The following is a 19,439-nucleotide window of genomic DNA, read 5'->3' as shown; positions in this document are numbered from 1 at the left end:
TGCTGGCTAAAATTATACATTTGAGCAATGGAAACATCATCCTTTTGTGTGACAAATTTATAATCTTGTGTAGCACACAGTGATAATTACCCATACTAAATATACTATATTAGACTTGCTTTCCACATCTGAAGTAAAGTTGTTATACAGAATCTTTTGCACCTGGAGAAGTATAAAAAGAATGGCACAAAACATGTGAAGAGGTCAAGAAGAACCAATAAGCCCTATTACTAAATACATCTTATTTTCCCTCTAAGGTTCTCAGTCACCACAAGTGGCAGGGACAAAGAACAGGATGATGCCCGGGCAGTCTTAGGGCATTCCCCAGCTCTAAAAGATGAGTTGAAGTTTGGGGTGAATTTTGGCCTTTGCTTCCAGATCAACAACATTTTTTGCCAGAAATGCTCCCAGCTCTGTTCATGCTTTTCACTTCTTGGGCATAGCTGGACATAGATGGAGGGGATTGGGTGCAGACCAACAGGTGTCATATTAAAGGGGAACTTTCTGGGACTAGGGAGGCTCAGATGACTGTAAGGAAGCTACCAACTCAGGTAGTTAGAAGTTTCTATTTCAATATATCTAGCATTGAAGACTCATAACTATGAATGATGGCATTTGAATGGTATTTTATTTCATGTACTGAGATGTAAAGTGAAAACTTAACTTCCCTTTATGCAAATAGCTGCAACTGTTTCATAGTGTTATGCTGGAACTGGACACTAAAATGCCACTAAATGTTAAATATTTGCTAAATCAGTTTTACAGCAAGTGCTGATGACTTTTTGATGATTTTTCTGTTCCAGTGCCGTGTACTGTTTCTTTTAAGCAGACAGAAAACAGATCCAGAATATTTCAAGGACAAAAGCAATCTGTTGTCTGATATAAAGCAGCTACATTTGTTTACTAAATTTCATTTTGATATGTACTCAAGCAAAACCAATTTAAGCTAAGGTAACCTTTAAAGAAGAGAAATGTGCAAAGTATAATTCTTTGAAAGAACCACAATTTTATCGCTGTGTCAGAAGGTCAGGGTACAGAGAAATCTCTTCAGAAAGAAAAACTTGAAACATGTCTGCAATAACCACAGCAGAAAATAATTTCACCTTAACAAGAAAGGACTTTCTTCTATCCCCAATTACCACTTAGAAAGTCACCTGGCTCATAGGAATTCTCTTTGAATGCAAATTAATTTTTCCTTAAATCGAATGTGTCTCTCTACATATATTGCCAAATTTCCTGTTTACAAGGACACTTTCAGATTGGAAGATGACAAACCTAAGATGTTCAAAAAGTTAGATTTTTTTTAACAAAGATTTATTAAGGATATGTTTCATCAGCAAACAGCTTTATATAACTGCAAAATAACTTTCAGAAACTGCTGTCAGAAACTTTTCATGGTCTTATCCTGCCCTAAAATAGGAAGTTATTGAGCCACACAAAAGCAGTGATTTTTCAAAATTAAATATATGTGACCTATAATTAACTACTCTTCCTCAGCTACAGTAGCACATGGGCCTGCTCAGACAGTCACTTACACACAAGGTTATATTCTAATGTACTTCAACAGGCATAGACAAGGGCCCACTGTTAATCTTAGATATAAGTAGAAAGTGAACAATAAACTGATAATAAATGGCTTCTCAGGGTATTCACTTCTGTTCAGGAAGTGTTAGTTACCTGATTTACAATTCCTTTTAATACCTGCCATGTGCACACTGCTGCATCTGCATGCTATAGCAGTGAAACACTTCCACTTGGGTGCACTTAATTAGCAATTCCTGTGAGAAATCAGTCATCAGTTTAAGACAACAGCAACACATACAGCTCCCAAGAGTAAGAAAAGTTAGTGCACAAAGCAGCAGTTTTCAAAGTCAGTTTTTTCAGTAATAAAAGCAGGACACAGCAGGGAAGAACACATAACCCAAGGGCCAAGCTTTCCCTACAGAAGGACAACACAGTATTTCTGTGCACTACCTGTTGGTCATCTTCAGTGGTGTAGCCTTCTTCTCCATGCCCTCTTCTTTATTGATATGTATTTCCAATACCTTTCCCTGTTATTCCTCAGTTCCAAGTGTATGAGGTTTCTTGGTGCAGTACTTACCTAGGATACTCTCTTCCCCAAAAGAAAGGCTTTTGAAGTTCTCCTGCTGGGAATCCTGCAATAGCAAAAACAGTAATAGTGAGGTCCCTAGTTCAGTACAGCTGAATAACAGTCACAGGGCCCAAGGGTTTGGATTTTTTGACCTTTTCAATACAGTTTCAGAAGGCTTTGCTAGAGGAGCTTTCCCTCAGGTGGTAGTTATAGAATGTAGTAGAGAGGATCTTTGAGAAGCAGAGATCCTCTCTCCTTCAGGACCACAATGGCAACAAGGTGCTGCACTGCAAGAACTTCATTTTCTTCCATGGCTACACACGTCTGTATGTGTGTAGCATGTGTTCCTGTGAAAAAACACCTAGTGTTTCCTGTGAAGAAAACCCTTGGGTTGCCCTAAGAGGTGTTGACATATAGTTAGACAATATATAGGTAAAATACAACAAGAATTCAGAAAGTGTTAGCTTAGTGAAGCTTCTGTGCAGCAAGAGACATATGAAAGTGAGAAAATGTAAGCCTAATTCTATATAGTCTATGAAAATGAAAGGTAAATGAACATACTTAGGCACTTCGGTAAAGAAGAGCTGTAGACTATTAAGGCTGTAGGCAGTCTAGATACAGCAATCACCTGTCTGCTTCTGGTAGACTAACTAGTCAACAAAAACCTGTCAACAGACACTCCAGTGAGTGACGATCTGCTGATGTTACACATAGGAACCAAAATTGTTCTTCAAATTTAAAGTCACATGTCTATTTCTAATTCCTGGATGACACTTCATTGCCACTATTCTGAAGGCAGTGGAACTGAATGTGGTAACAGTTTAACAGCCCAAAGAACTGCTAAATAAAACAGAGATCTATGGTCAAAGTTTTTATATGCTGGTGAACAGTGTCATCCTTCCAGGCTCAAATGTGAAATTTGTTGTCTGGTGTCAGGAATTCCCATCTATAAAGCACAGGCATACACCTACTTTGAAGGTCACCTGGCATGGACATCGCTTTGTCAAGGAAGAACCAGTTTTCTTGGGTGATTCATTTACTTTCCTAGGAATATTTGCTTCAGTTTACGGGTCTCTCTTCAAGAAATCAATTGGATACTCAGACCAAAACAAAAAACACATTCATTTGATTCTCAACCTATTCAATTTTTTGTTGATAGATAGGACAGAGATTTCTTTATATCTGAGATAAATTGCCAGGTAAGATTTTTGTCCTTTCCTTATAAAGTCTTAAAAGACAGTATGCTGAGTGTAATTCATGTCAAATGATGTGGCAAGTGGCATGTCCTCCTGGTCTGCCCATCTGCTTTTTTCTGCTGCTCCTCCCTGGCTGCCATGACTCCCTATTTGCAATTATCTTACAAAAAATGTGGTTTTCAAACTTATTTTCTGAGTGGTTTTAAATTTTATTTCTCCAGATGCCATTTTGTTGTTTCAAGCATGTTATCATTAGCTTTTCAAGTGCTACAAAACACAATTGTGCCAATGCCAAGGACAAAGTTTTCCTGATCTAACTCTCTTTGTCTCCCAGTGCATGCAGAAAAGTATTTACTATGTATGTTTTTAAACATCTCACAGCAACAGCACACTCTCACAGCCTGATGAAAATTGCTTGTTAGTACACCAAGTTAAAAGCTGATGTTAAGAGCTAGAAATCTAGTTTCAACTACCTTACTTGGTTCCTTCCAAATACTGAACCTCAGGAAAGCTTTTTGGACATGCTAAAGAGACCATTTAATGAAGGAGTCATTAGGGTCTGCTAATGCTGAATGATCCTCTCCCCACAACAACAGATGAGAGGAACTGTGGCCAAAATGAACAAATGAGCTCATATTGAAGATGGTATGAACCAAGGTAACACAGTCACCCCATGAATCATGTTTAGGTATCACACAATCTTATGTGCCTGTCACCACACCAAGAGGCTATCAAGATCTTGTAAGGAGCTGCAATTATTTTGTCCAGATATAGACTTGTGTAGTGAATTTGCACTTGTCTGTGTGCCAGGTAGAGGTAATACACAATATTTGCAGTAAACTAGGTGCAAACCTTCACTTAGGATCAGCCATCAAGAAATATAATCTAGAGGTTTCTTCACAGAACACTGCTGAAACAGAGTCAGATGTGAGTTAAGACATAAGATAAAGTTTTCACTGTACAAGTCATATGGGAAGAAGCTCCAATCCCAAATCCATACAACAGGTTGATAATTATTTTACTCAAAGTCAGGATCCATTTTATGTAAGACATGCCTGAGCATAGAGCTTGTTGAAGGAGTGGTGTCTGCTTCTGGGCAGTTGTGTGAGACACCTTTGTAGTTTGATTGCACTAATGGAAGCTTATGAAGTATTTTCAGGCCAAAACGGAGTCAGAAGCCACTAGAATGTAACACACATTTTTAAAAAGAACTCTGGGAACTGGAATGTATTACCCACAATAGGATTTTTTTCTTCTTTTTTTAAGAAAAAAAAATATCTAGTATTAAAAGTGATTCTTGGGCATCTAGGAAAGCAAAGGTGTCCCGCTCTGCAGAGATTAGTAGTACTAAATGAGGAAGGGTGCTTGTCCACTATTGCAGTGCTAAAAGGAACAGATTCAGAGTTAGCAACACAGGGCATCCGTCTGTATGCCCTCATCTCCCTCAGGTAAACATCAACCAGATCATCCTTGGAGGGAACAAGGACAATAATGTCTTAGACCTAGAATCTCCTTGAAATTATAACAAGATAGATCACTTGACAGTTTCTTATTTTGTGCTGTTTCAAATACCTCAATTTAGTCAATTCCCTTGTGAAGTCTGTTTCTTGTTTGCTTGGCATATTGTACCTAAAGGAATTAACAACAAAACTCAGAGAGCTCATAGTAGGCTGTAGCAGCAATAAATACTAATAGTATTATTTATATGTCACTGGAGTTCAAGCAAGCAAAGGAGGAGTAAGATCTGGAGGAGTAAGTCAGCCAGACTTCAGAGAATTTCACATCTTAAGGAATGGATAAAGGCACTGGGAAAGTACTTTAAGCTAACACTTCACCATAAATTTAGCCTGTAGTACATCTTTGCATGCTTTCTCCCTCTACACAGCCCCAGAAGAGGGATATGGTCTGAAAGTCTCTCTCCGTACACTTTATTGCTAGTGCAGGCTCAGAGTCTACACTCAAGGCCATTACTCACCCACAGCACACAGAAAGAAAACTGTGTTGTCCTATTACAGACCCTACACAAACCTATCTTCCATATGTAGGACCTGGACTTGCAGAATCTGACTTGTCTACCTTCTTACAACCTACCTACTTTTGGAGAAATGTCGTAGGACTGCAACATCATTCTGAGATAGGCAGTGGTATCACATGTTACAAGAGCACTGGAGGTCTGTGGACAACTGAGTTCAAGCTGTTACAGAACAGCACTGATACCCTACATCCATGCATCTTACAGGTGACAAAGTGGGACATCCTGGCTAGATCATCCTCCAGATGGGCATTGTGCCACTGACCACAACACTTTAAAGCCCAGCAGTTCTGATCACAGCTCTTTGAGCCCAGAAGTTCAACCAGTTTTCAGACCGCCTGACTATCCATTTGTCTAGCCCACTCTTCAGCAGTTTGTATTTGAGAGTGTTAGGGGAAACAATGCTGAAAATCTTGCTAAAGTCAAAATGAATCACATTCATGGCTCACCCCTCATCCACCAAGCTAGTCATCTCACCATAGAAGGCTGGTCAAGGAAACTGTTTCCAGCATCTAATTCATCATGTACACAGGGACTGATATGAGGCTGACCAGCCTGTAGTTCTATGTATCTTCCTTCTTGAAGATAGGAGTGATGTTTGCTTTCTTCCAGTTCCCAGGAACCTCCCCCAGTTACCACAACCTTTCAAAGATAATCAAGAGTGTCCTCACAATAACATCAGCTAGCTCCTTCAGCACTTGTAGGTGCACCCTGTCAGAGCCCACGGACTTGTGTCTTCTCAGTCTGTTTAAATATTCCCTAACCTTCTCCTCTTTCACTGAGGGTAAGCCTCCTTGCTCCAGATTTCACCTCTGGTCTCAGGGGTATGAGATTCCTGAAATCCAGTCTTACCAGTAAAGACTGAGGCAATGAAAGCATTGAGTACCTTGGCCTTTCCCATGTCATTTTCCACCAGGTCTCCTGCCTCCATTCAGCAGTGGGACCACATTTTCCCCTAGACTTTCTGCTGCTGCTGCTACACTTGCAGAAACGTTTCTTGTTGTCCTTCACATCCCTTGTCAGATTAATCTCCAAGTAGGCTTTAGCTTTCTTAACCCCTGTGTCTGGACCCTTGGAAAGAGACTCTGCTGAACTTCCTTCTTACTCACCTTACTGCTCTGGAACACAGGGGCACTTCAAACAGTGGAATACATCTAGCTTACTTCAAACATTTCACTCTGAATTTATGCTGTGAAGCCCTGACAGCACTCTTTACCTACACAGGACTACTTTTAACTTGACTGAAGGTTTCTAGCTTCATTTTATCCATTACACAATTCTCAGCTTCTCTTCACAACAAGGTGCTATAAAGCTTGTTAGAGTGCATTTCAAATTTGAAACAATTGTTTTTTTCAATTTTACAGGGGCTTTACTGACATTAATGAATCCATTTACCAGGTAATACCTTCATGGTATTATTATACACATTTTGCAGATGAATGCCCTGAGACTCAGTTACTTCACCAAGGAGACACAGCAATCACATTTCATCTGATAGCTCACTGAAACAGTGCAGACTAATAATGGATGAAGTACACTAAAATCACATGAGATGGCTCGCCAAATCATGGGGAAATTTGGAGTTCAAATCTAAATATGAATCCAAATTCTATAGTTCAATTACATTATTCAGTTATATTGCAAGATATTTTTAGCTAAGCAAGACAAGAACTAGTAAAGCCTTATTCCATGTTAGTGAATTTACAATTTCCAACAATTAGTTGATTTGTTTAAAGCAACTTCTGACAGGCTAGTGAATCCAGCATGTAAATAATGGATACAGGAAACAGCCTTGCTAAATTATGTGATATACAAGGTACTCTGCTGATTGTTGTATTGGCAATTCTCAGATATGTTTAAAAGCTGTCACTTGTTTTTCAAGTGTCATTAAATTAATTCAGATGGAGAGTTTTAAAGGGATAAGATACAACCAGATGACTATCTGCTGGTCAGTAAACTAAGGATATTGAATTCATATTAGGAATTAAACATGAATTCAACTGGCTATTTATCTAAAAACAGCACAAAGGGAAGGATGCATTTGTTTAAAACAGTTCCACAGACTTCTGTTTAGACAACTGAATCTCTGTCCAGTGCCTTTTGAAATTACTCTCAGATTCCCCAGACATGAGGAAACAGATGCTATAGAACAGCCCAGACAGATTTGAGCACGTGTATGTAGGTGATTAGGATGAAACACTCTCTCATAACATGGACTTGGATCCTACTCTTAATTTCAAGTTTTATTCTGTGGACAAAAAGGATAGAAAATGTAAGTTGTGTAAGACACAGTAACTGTTTCATGCTATGTATGAATACAAAGCTTAGCTGTCCAAGGAGTAGTGAATAAGTTCATTAACAGATCAAGAGAAGTAACAGTCTTAAAGCAGAGGACTCAGAAGCCTCTGGTTTAATTCTTGACTCATTTTCTGCTTCACCTGACAAGAGGCTCTTTGCTGCTCACGAGAAAGAGAGAACCCAGCATTTCCCAACCTCAGTGGGGCAATGCGAAGAGAAATGTGAGATGGTTTGTGAGGGTACAAGAAAAACTGTGTGTTAAGGGACTAGGAAACATGTGAAAACACCTGTTTTTACAAGAAACTTTAATCTTTATTTTCTAAAGGAAAAAACTTACAAGATTCTTGGGGGGGGGGTGGGGGGGGGGAAGAGGGGGAAGCAAAAGTTCTCCTGTTTTATACATTTATATATAAGAATTTTAGGAAGAAGAAATAAAGAATGGATGTAAGGATCATGCATCATCTCACCTGTGACTGTAATTAAATAAAAGAGAATACCAGTCATTAGTAAATAGGGAAAACTGAAAATGAGGGCTCACATAAGTACACTTAAGACTTATTTAATAACAGGGCTCAGAAAATGTTCAGTCCAAATCTGTTATGTTCATTAACCTCCTGGAAACTAATGGCTCACTTGAAACTACTTCATCAATAGCCTTCCAATTAGTCTAGTTTATAAGGGGAGAGGAAGTGCCCCTGAGCGCAGTCCCCTTGTCCTCCCCTGGCCACAGCACCACGTGCTGTTTGCTACCACTTCCCTGGCTCCTGGCAAGATAAGAGTTCTCCCTTGTAACTCACAGCATCAGCAAACTTCCAACGTCAATATCTGCATGCTTCTTTCTATAACGATGATACTTATTGGCTAATATGAGCTCTCATCTGTGGTTTTCTCTATGGATGCTAATTTGAACATAATTTTAAAATTCTGTTTCAGATTATATCTTCTTCCTGTAACATGTAATGAAGCCACTCTCTAAAGAGGCCTCTTGACTTTAGAGAACTGCAGTACAAGCACAAATTACTTAGAAGGAGCATGGGTATAAACTTACAGAGATAATATCAACAGTAGTTAATTATCCAATGCATCTATTCAAGCTTACACCTCATGCGTGTGTTGCTTATATTTGACTCAGTTCACTGTAAATCTCCCTTTCATTACTGTTCACAATCCACATGCGTTACTTTTTTTGATATATTCTAGAGGCATACATATTTACACTCGGAAAGAAAATTAAATACACCAGATGTCTAATGAGCATTTCCCTTCTATCCTTAACATATTCAAGGGCAAATATTTTAGTGCTGTAATGAAATAAAACCTTTTCTTACACAGAATTATGCTATCATACTTCGATCACCACTTGTACCTATTGTATCACTTCTAGCTGTTTTCAGCACAAGTACAGGCTGGCTGAAGAATGGATTGAGAGCATCCCTGAGGAGGAATTGGGGGTCTTGATTGATGAGAAGCTCAACATGAGGCAGCAATGTGTGCTTGAAGTCCAGAAAGCCAACTGTATTCTGGGCTGCATCAAGAGAAGGGTGGCCAGCAGGTCGAGGGAGGGGATCCTCACCCTCTATTCCACTCTCATGAGACCCCACCTGCAGTGCTGCGCCCAGCTCTGGGGCCTCCAGCATAAGAAAGACATGGACCCATTGGAGCAGGTCCAGATTAGGGCCACAAAAATGGTCAGGGAGCTGGAGCACCTCCCCTATGAGGACAGGCTGAGAGAGTTGGGGTTGTTCAGCCTGGGAGAAGAGAAGGGCTCAGGCAGACCTTATAGCGGCCTTCCAGTACTTAAAGGGGGCTACAGGAAAGGTGGGGAGGGACTCTTTAGCAGGGAGTGCAGAGATAGGATGAGGGCTGATGGTTTTAAACTGAAAGAGGGGAGATTTAGATTAGATATAAGGAAGAAATTCATTACTGTGGGGGTGGTGAGGCCCTGGCACAGGTTGCCCAGAGCAGCTGTGGTTGCCCCCCTCCCTGGAAGTGTTCAAGGCCAGGCTGGACGGGGCTTTGAGCAACCTGGTCTGGTGGGAGGTGTCCCTGCCCATGGCAGGGGGGCTGGAAATAGATGATCTTAAGGTCCCTTCCAACCCAAACTGTTTTATGATTCTGTGACTTGTTGACTGTTCTAGAGCTCATTAAAATAAACAGCCTTTCGGAATGTGTTTTTGTGTTCCAATTATGATAATTAAAAAGATAGTATTCATGCTTCTTAGATTATATGAAGTATACTTCGATACCTTTTTAGAATCTAAAAGCAATAACATGTACCTGTTGTCCTTGCTAAGTACCTATAACTGAGGGGAAATTAACCAGCAAAGGAAATTGAAAAAATATCCAAACAAGAATTGAAAAATGATTAACAACCATTATAAACATGCATGGTTGTTAATCTAAGACACTTTGAATTATGGAAATAGAGGAAATAAATAAATAGAACACACATAAAAAGAACATCACAAGTAAACTTGTATAATATTTTTCTCTTATGTAAAGAGAAGATCAGGAGTAAACTTGTATAATAATAAAAAAGATTACATGTATCATACTTTTAAACTCTGCTCTTTGCAGCACATCTTACCTTGATAGATCTACTTATTTCTCATTTGGGGATATTAACAGAACTTTTGCCTATTCAAGTTATCAATGAAATGAAGTAATTAAAATTAAATGAAGCAATAACAAACATAAGGATGTTTGCACTAAAGTGCAGCAAATTTTTTTACAATTGTCTGCACACACAAGTTTTGCTGTATTCTCCCAAATCTAATAATTTTATAAATCATCTAGTTTCTACTCTCTAGTAATTTTCACTTTTAGTGAAGAAAGACCTTTTCTTTCAAGTAACTTAGTAGTAAATTAGTCAAGTTTAAAACTCTAACAGTTTACCCATATATGAAGATTAGATGGACTTGTATGGAGATTGCACTGATTTCTTGTTTAATGCTTATGTCAGTGATACAGACTACAGAGACAGAAGGATTTGTAATCCTTTCATCAGGAGTATGTCAGAGACCTCCCTGTCCTCTGAGCACAGAAAGCAAAAGCATATTTTTAAAGTTCAGGAATGATCAGGACCTCCACATTCTCCTCCACTTCTGCAGTTACCTGAAGATAGCTCCTTTTCAGAATCCATGATTCAAGGCACTGATGTTTCTTTTTCTCTAAACTCTTTCATAAAGCCTTCAGTGACTAATCAACTTTGGAGTTGCTGTGGTAATGTTGATAGCATCACAGAGTACATTTCCATTTCCAAACTGAACAGTCTTGATTTTCAGAATCAACTTTGGCACCAAGTATTTTCCCGTTAATGTAGAAGCTGCTTTCCAGAAACAATTTCTATTATGCATTTTAAAATTCTCATTTCTCAAATTCTCCTTCTTAGTAAACTAATTTACCAAGAGCAAAAATAGATTAGCCTTGAATATACTAAAATCTGGTTTGCTCACTGAAGAGCAGGCGCACTCAAGGAGATTAAGAGCCTGTCTGGTTGATTCTCTTATTTCCAGCAGTAATCAATAGTAGATGTGTATTTTTCTATCTCCCAGCAATCAGTAGCAGAGGGACCTGTCCTCCTCCACTGAGTTTATATTTGTCTGTTCTTTTGTTCAGAATAGAATGCCCTCTTTTTCAGATCATCTGCTAATCCAGTGACCAGCATAAATCTTCATAAGGCACCCCTCCAACTATTTTGAAAGCAAGTAATTTCTTCCTACCTCCTTTTCTTATCTCTAACTAGTCATTATTTTATGTAAGGACCTTCTTTCTTGTCCCATGGCAACTTCCAGTTAATAGCATTGGAAAAGAACCTCATCCAAAGTGTTATATGGAAATAAACATAGTATATCAAGCATACTTACTTGGTTTCTGAATTTCAAAAAACTCTAATAGACTAAGAAAGCATTATTTTTTTGCAAAAGAAGAGGCAAGAAATAAGTCATGTTGACTCTTCCCCATTATATCATATGCTTATTTATTCTCTCTTACTCATTCATGCTGTGGTCATGACTAGTTTCCTTCATATAGGGGCTAGAATGACTTTTTATGCAGATACCTCTGGATTCTCTTTTGAAAAAAAAAAAAAGATTTAACACTTGTCACACGTACTCTTCCTGTGTTAAAGCCGCTATAAGTGATAAGCTATACATGAAAGCTGGTTGTTTGGCAATTTCTTGTCTAAGTTCCTTTGAAATACCTGGGAAAATATTATCTGGTCCTTATACTTGTCACAGTTTATTCCATTAATTTCTTCTAAGGGACCTTCTATTGACACTAAATTTTAAACACTTCCTGGGACTTACCTCCCATAAGAAAAAGTTCTAGGATAAGAACTTCCTAATGCAAAGAATTATCTTATTTTTATGCTTTAGAGACTCTCCTCTGTCAGTGTATTTGAAAAAAGGTTTTATTATTAGTTCTTATGTTCTTAGAAAGTTGGTCCTCAAATTCTTTGTGGGCTTGTTACATCATAACTTTATATTTAACTTGCTAGAATTCATGCTTATTTATTAATCTCAAATTATTCTCATTTGTAGAACTTTTTTCTGTTGTTTAACTAAGCCTTTAGAAAAGCCACAGTTTTTGTAGCATATCACCAGCCCCTACATAACTTCATATGAATTACTACTGAAAACACAGATGCAAAGCAGTAAGGTAGTAATTGCTGGGTGTGAGATTTGCCCAGCAGATATATCACAAAATATGAGTATGCATAGGCTCGCAAACTTCAGTCTCCCACAGTGCAGTTCTTTCCCAGCAGCATTAATGGGAACTCAGTAGTGATGTGTCAAATATTTATCAGTAACTTCAGAACTGAGCATGTTCCTCCACATCTCACATCTCTTTTCCCCTGCAGATCACACCAGCTAGCAGTGGAAGTCTGTGTGTACTGTGACTTTCTTTGAATCTTCCCTCCTATTGCACACTCTTTTTAGGGCGTATTACATTTGTACCTCTGACACAAGTAGGAGGGGGTTTTGTTCAGAAAGAGCCACCGAAATCCTTTTCCTCTTGGGAACAGTCCTAAAAGGACAATGAGCAGCTCTATCTGAACTTCAAGGTCATATGCCAGCAGTACAAGAAGGTCAGCAGTTATGATAGAAAATACAAATGCCTCTACACCCATGACTGATTGGTTACATTTGACAGCTCTCTCCTTCATGACACTGTTAGACACAGTGAGTGTGAAATTTAGCTTCAGTGACTCCAGCCTCTCGTTACAGCTTTCTCTAATGTGCCATGGCTGAGAGGCTGAGAGCTGAACGCTGCTGAAACCTGGAAGGACCCAATATTAAAGAAGACATAACAGCAATGGTTTTCATTTCATGCTGACCAGGCTTCCTCTCCATCCACACAATGCATCTGCAGCAGCAGCAGTGGCTGGCACTGCCATGCTCTGCAGCTATCCCAGAGCACAGGGAAGTCTGTCCCAAGTGCTGCCTCAGATGACCATCAAGAATGTGGCTGCTTAATGATGGCATCCCTCTAATTAAGGTAGAGTGGTCTCAGGCTTAGAACTAATTTTAATCAGAAGAACTGCCTAGTGATAATACACACTTTAAAAATGAGATCACCTAAACACAAAGAATTTGAATGGTCTGAAGGCAAAAACTGTTTATAGAAATTGGTAGGAGCAGATACCAGCAGAGCCAGATTGCTAGTCCTCTGCTGTAACCTATGTAGTGTGATATATTAATTTTGTGCCTGTCAAAAACTGATTCTCTCTGCAATCTAAAGAGAGTTAGGAGAAAAAGGAGAGTCACTCAGCGCTTTTTGACATGCCTGTCCCTGGGGACCAAGACCACAGAGGTTATGGCAGCTGCCTTCCAGACCCTGATGGCACAGAACAAGAAGGCTGATTTAACTTGCAAAGCTAGTAAGTGCAAAGAGAAGAGTCAGGGTAAAGATAACAGAGAATATACCATTACACATAAATACTATTATGGAAATACAGTACATAGAAATACCATTATAGACTTTTAAAGCCAGTTAGACATTTGGTATGCAAAGACCCATTAAAACAAATGGGAATGAACATCCAAATCCATACGCATCTTTAAAAAACTCAGTTCTTTTACCTCATATGTTTCCAAACCAGAATTTATGCTCTAAAAACAAGCAGTAACTAAAATTAGCTTAAAACAGATTGTATTGTACATGCAAGATAATTTCATCAAACTATACAAGTAAGAATTTTAACTTAACTACAGATACTACTCCTTGTCCTTGAAGATATTGAACAAATCTGCTGCATATAACTTCTTAGGTTTTCTGGTCTATATCACAGTCTCCTCCAGTCATGCTTATTGCTACATACTTATTAATACTAGAGGACTGAGTTGCTATCACTTAAAGAGTTAGTGTATATTTATGTAGGTATGTGTACACAGGTTTTTGCTACAGAAAATAGAAGACAGAAACATAAAGCTTTAATAAAAGTGATTTAAGCTAACATTTACAATGGGCAGAGTACACACACAAGTGATCACTGCAACTCGGATGACATGAGGTAACTCATTAAGCAACAGTAATTCAAATTTATGGGAGCCCTTGGTTTTTCAGAACTATCCTCCCACTCAAATAATATTTCAAAGCTGAATTACCAGATTTGAGCTTTTGATTTTCAGTCGCAAACACACAAACTCTCCAGATATTATCTGAAGTTTGATACATACATTTCCCAAACAGGCACTTTATAAGGAGGCTCATAAGTCAGATACTCACTGATCTGGTTGGTAGATGCACTATAAAAAGCATTCACAGTAGTTGGGCTTGTAAACCACCTGTATTAAAAGTAAAAGAAATCAGCTGTCAGTTCACTTACACATTTTTATGAATAGAATATGCAAAGATAAAAAGCGAACTCAGTGGAGGGAAGCAAAAATGTCAAAGACCTAGGATACATTAAAGTTTAAGCATTACACCATATCAACACATGCTACCTACACTTTCTAGAACATTGAAATTTATTGTTTAATGGCTCTATTTAAAGTACATATAGTCAATGAATGTTCAACAGGAACGATTGTTATACTTCCTATTACCTAATCTGTGCTATTTCTAAGTGACCATGTTGCTTTATGATCTGCCATGCTGACAAACTGAAGTTCACCCAACAGAGACTGTAATACTGATAGCAGCTGTGAAAACTCTTTTAGGTGTCTTTCAGCATGTGTGGAGACACTCCCTCCTGAAATTAGAGAGCATTTTGAAACAAATGAAGTGTCTTCAGATGTTTTGCTGAACAACTACTTGAACAATTAGGATGATGTCAGCAACATGGGCAGGTGCTCTCTGGAAACCTAAATTCAAAATAAACTGCTTCACATTCTGTACCTTATACAATGAACATGGCCATCAATGTGCTCATAAAGAAATGGACCTCTTGCAAGGTGAAACAAACTTTAAAAGGAATATCAGCATTTCTTCTCATGGTTAGATTTCTCATACATAGTAGAGGGAAACCTAGATTTGAATAGCAAATATTTACAAATCTCTTTGGCCTAAAATCATCTACATTGACAGTGGTTTCACCAATATGAGTGGAACATCTCAACTGGCTTCAGCAAGATCCAAATGCCCTCAGATGAAACTCTGAGTTCAGTGAGTCCAAGATTTCACTTTATGATTTTATAATGAAGAACTGAGATAAAACAAAACTAATAAAGATTATGAGAATTAGTGGTTAATTCATAACAAGTTAGAAGCAACTCTAGTAAATGTCCAAACAGGAACGTCCTGATGACTTTGGCAATGCATTACTCAGAGGTTTTGTAAAGCCAAATGAATGCAATGCAGTTGTTTTGGAAAGTTTATTTCAAAGAGAAGAGATGGGTGCTGCAAAACAAAGAGTAGGACAAGGGACGATCTATCAGAATGTGGAAAATGTGTGATGCCAGTGACATTCACGTACATGATTTGTGCTTTAAAATAGCACCATCAAACGAATGAGTTATCTGCGGATTCTGACTGTTTTTCTGGCAACTGATGTTCTTATGCAAGCCACGCAACTAAGGAGAGAGTTTTAGAATGGCAACATTCTGTCTTTTACTAATAAATTTGTCTGCTTTTCTCATCTTCAAAACTGAGTAGCTTATTTTACAATGCAGCAACTAGAAAAAACTAACTAATGAAAGCAAAGGGTGATGTCATGTAAATATCTCGACCATCTATCGAATTATAGGCTCTAATTGCCACAGATAACACTCCCTGGTTTGTTTACTAAGAGATTCTAGAGAGGAGGAGCAGGGGGAGGTTGTTTCCTCGTATGTTTTCTGTTTCCTCTATAATAAAGAGATTAAACGATAGAGGTAATGTAGTGAGATAATTGAAAATTGAAGAAAGAATGTTTGTGGTGAGGGGATAAAGAAAAAATTAGGGGGTTTAATTAACTACATTTCAATTTAATGTTTATGCACAGCAGCAATCAGCTGAACTGTTTTGAAGGATGCAATCCGACCATCTGTGCAGTGGGACATGTTCTCCAGGCTTAGCCTGTCCAGTCCTCTGGAGGACTCTGTCCCTTTTTTGTTAAGATCCATCTGAAGCACTCAACACTTCAATTTAGATTTTACTGTAAGTTTGGACAAAGACACATAGCTCTGTGGCTTCCACCTCTCCCTGTAAGTGGGGCAGATGCACTCTTTAGTTTGTGTTTCTTTAAGCTACAATTTTCTTTGTGATATCTTCCTTCCTGAGTTAAGAGTATAGTGAGCTACATTGCCAGTCTTGAAGAGGGATGACTGGGAACATTTGCAATACGGGGAAATGTTTATTAATTTATTTAATTCTCTGTAAAACACAAACTGAATTTCCAATTTGTTCTCTCAAATGTATGAGTTAGAAGAAATAACTCAGGTGGAGCCGAATTTGGTGCACAATGTCCCAAGTAAGAATTTTAAAAAAAAAAAAAAAAAAAAGTTCATAAGTAAATAAAATTAACTTTTGGATGTGTAACACACTTAAGCTTGTTAGAAGTGAAAAGCTGTGAAAAGTTGTAACAAAGCTGGGATCTAGGAAATCGTTTCCCAATAAAGTACTATAAAGAAGAACTTCTAAAGAGGAGGCAGTCTTCAAGGTGACTTTCAAAAGCGTATTTCTTCTTCTTGTTGTTAGTCTATTCTATACATTTTCCCATGTAGAAACAGAGGATTAGCCTCTCAGTCCAGTCTGGCATCTGTGTCCCCTGGGGCTGGGCAAGAACTGGGATGGTAAGGCTGGTCCCAGCCTCCAGTGCCACAGCATTGTTTAAAATGAGGTTCAAAGATCAGGAAATGGCTCCAGGAGGCTCTTTTCCAGCCTCTCCTCCCCAGGGCAGGTCCACTCACAGGATTTCTGAGCTCTTCAGGAGCATCTCTCCAACAGACAGCAGCCTCCCCATTGTCTTTCATAGCTGCTTTTCCCTTTTTACAGAAGGAGTTTTTACACTGTCTTTAAGGGGAACCAACCCAGCACCTCTCAGAGCTGCCATCCCCTGAGGCAAACTAAGAGTCAGGGCTTACAAAAAATAGTGTGTGGTCAGGAAACTGGAATAGGTCTTGGAGGAGACCCAGGAATCTTCTCATAGTACACTTCGTCTATGTCCTCCTATAAGGATAATAGATGCCTACCTCTCCAGTGTTGAAAGTTAAGTGAAAAGTGAAGAAAGATTTGGCCAGGTCTAAAAATCTTAGAGATGTCCTGTCTTCAAAGAAGAAAAATTAATAATAATGAAGTGGTATGCCCAAGCTGTCCTCTGATGCTTTGCTATTTTCAAGTATGATATCAGTGTTAAGAAGGATAGATTCAATCATTATTGAAAAGGTGCATGTCTTTACGTATACATACACACGTGTATGTATATTTGTATATATGAATGTATATCACTCCATGGATGGATAAGCAAATGCCAATAAACCCTTGAGTCTCCTTTACCTGTCCCTTCCACATGGCCATCACTTTCACATGAACTGCCTTTCACCTCTCTCTGCTCCAGTTGTCTCTCACCTGGGCTATTATAATTGCCTTCATGCCAAGTCCCCTTCTTCCCACACTCGCCTCTTCCAGCCTTGTCTCCTCCAGTCAGTCTCTTGATCCAACCCATGCTGTTTCATGTATCATATTCCTCAGCTCCTGCCACAAATCCCTTTTGTATGTCTCCCTCCTGATACCTGAGCACTTTTTCTCTGGTTTGATAGAGCCACCTGCGAAGGCGACAAGCCAACTCTGCAACCAGCTGTTAGGATCACAGCTGGCATCCAAAGCGGGTGTTGGGGACAGCAAGTGGCACCTCCCTCAGCCACAGTGCTGGCAGTGGTGGAGCCTGGCCCCCGGGACTGGCAGAGCAGGCAGCTCTGGTGCCTCAGTGCCTTGTCACATCTTCTCGGTACCAGCCGGGCCAGGTACGTCTCCCCATCTTTGCCCTGAGCATTGCCTGGCCTGGCTGCCTCATGCTCCTTTTTCCTGTAAAGCCTATAACTGCTAGGGAGGGAGGGAACAGAACAGAGAATTTTAATAATTACTCCTTCTTTGGGGGAACTCTTTTGGTCTTTTTAAATTACAGAACCATTGAATTTCCAGAATATTTTATTTCTGCTTTGATATCCACATTCCCACTTGCTTTATCAAACTCCTTTTTCTTGTATCTCCCAGCTACTCTGTCTGTCCCCTGATGGTGTTTCCCTGGTGCTTTGAGTGCATCATCATCTTGATTCTCCATTTGGTTGACTATGCTGAGGAAAGTAAGTCCATTTTGAAATAATATTTCTAAGAAATCTGGACTGCTAAATTAATATATGGTTTACATTTTGGGGGTAATATTACTTTACTATCTGGTATCTTGTTTCCTTAAATACTTGTTTTCTTATTTATCTTTCCCAGTCCACAACCTGGATCATTTTATAATATCTATCTCCAAATATAAACGCTATGCCAAAAGGTATTGAACTAGGGAAAAGAAAAAATGAAGCAAGCAGAAACAAAACCCCAAGGGTAATTCTTTATTAACACAGTGCCAAGCTTCAGTGTAGACCAAAGATCTGTGGAGTTCTATGAAATATAAAAGCTTAAAAAAAAAAAAAAAAGAAAAGAAAGAAAGAAAAAAGAGAAGTAAAAACCTCAGAAAGCAGTAGAGTCCAATAATTAAAATGTGGCAAGTGCTGATATTTTTCAGGACAGATTTGACATGCCTCACAGTGGTGGGTGGTAGTTATTTGTTTATTATAATAATTTTTAAAAAAATTACTGGAGGTGGTGATGACTATGCCTTGGTACCCCTCAGTAGACACAGCAAAAGCGGACAGTGTTACACCACTTTCAGAGCTCTCTTCCTTTACTGAGCAGGTGCAAAGACAGAATAATCTCCCAGCAGGAATAATTATGACTGAGGGCTCAGGTGGATATTAGCCCCAGCAGTAGGCAGAGCATATAGGTGTGCTGACAAAGGAAAGAGACCAAAAATCAGACTGGGATCCCCCTGGCCAGAATGTGCCCCACAAGATGGCCAGAAATGTAAGACAACAGTGATGAAGGGGCTGCTGTTGAGTAGTCCTTGAAATAAAATAATAAAAAACAAGCATGAGAAAATGTTCAATCTTCTAGTGGGCAACTGGGTAAGACCTTCATTTTTAAAGCATATCCATGCAACAGTTGTCAGATTACAGCCCCTGAGGTGTACAGCAGGGACTACCTGCCAACTAATTTCCTTACAGGGCCCAAGAATCTATGTGGTCTGCATTATGCTGCCCTGGTACAGTTTCATGAGGTGAAGGTTGCTGATCAGCATTGCTATAGAGAGGCAAGTGTTATTTCACTGCACTTATGGAAACTGTTAGTCTGA

At 39.0% G+C, this 19,439-nt stretch overlaps 1 protein-coding gene across 1 annotated transcript in view; it reads right to left on the bottom strand.

Moving 5' to 3' along the window:
• PHEX (phosphate regulating endopeptidase homolog X-linked) overlaps positions 1 to 19,439 on the bottom strand; it is a 103,035-nt gene that overhangs the window by 13,271 nt on the left and 70,325 nt on the right. Inside the window, exons 14-15 of the mRNA XM_033010027.2 lie at positions 14,348 to 14,406; positions 2,102 to 2,156 (exon numbers count right to left, since the gene is read on the bottom strand). Of these exons, the coding sequence (XP_032865918.1) occupies positions 2,102 to 2,156; positions 14,348 to 14,406 (114 nt within the window). The remainder of the gene's footprint in view (positions 1 to 2,101; positions 2,157 to 14,347; positions 14,407 to 19,439) is intronic.

The sequence above is a fragment of the Tyto alba genome, unplaced genomic scaffold (assembly GCF_018691265.1).
Source record: "Tyto alba isolate M040663 unplaced genomic scaffold, T.alba_DEE_v4.0 Super-Scaffold_14, whole genome shotgun sequence".
In the NCBI taxonomy this organism is placed as follows: Eukaryota; Metazoa; Chordata; class Aves; order Strigiformes; family Tytonidae; genus Tyto; species Tyto alba.
This window is presented reverse-complemented; position numbering and strand designations above follow the sequence as displayed.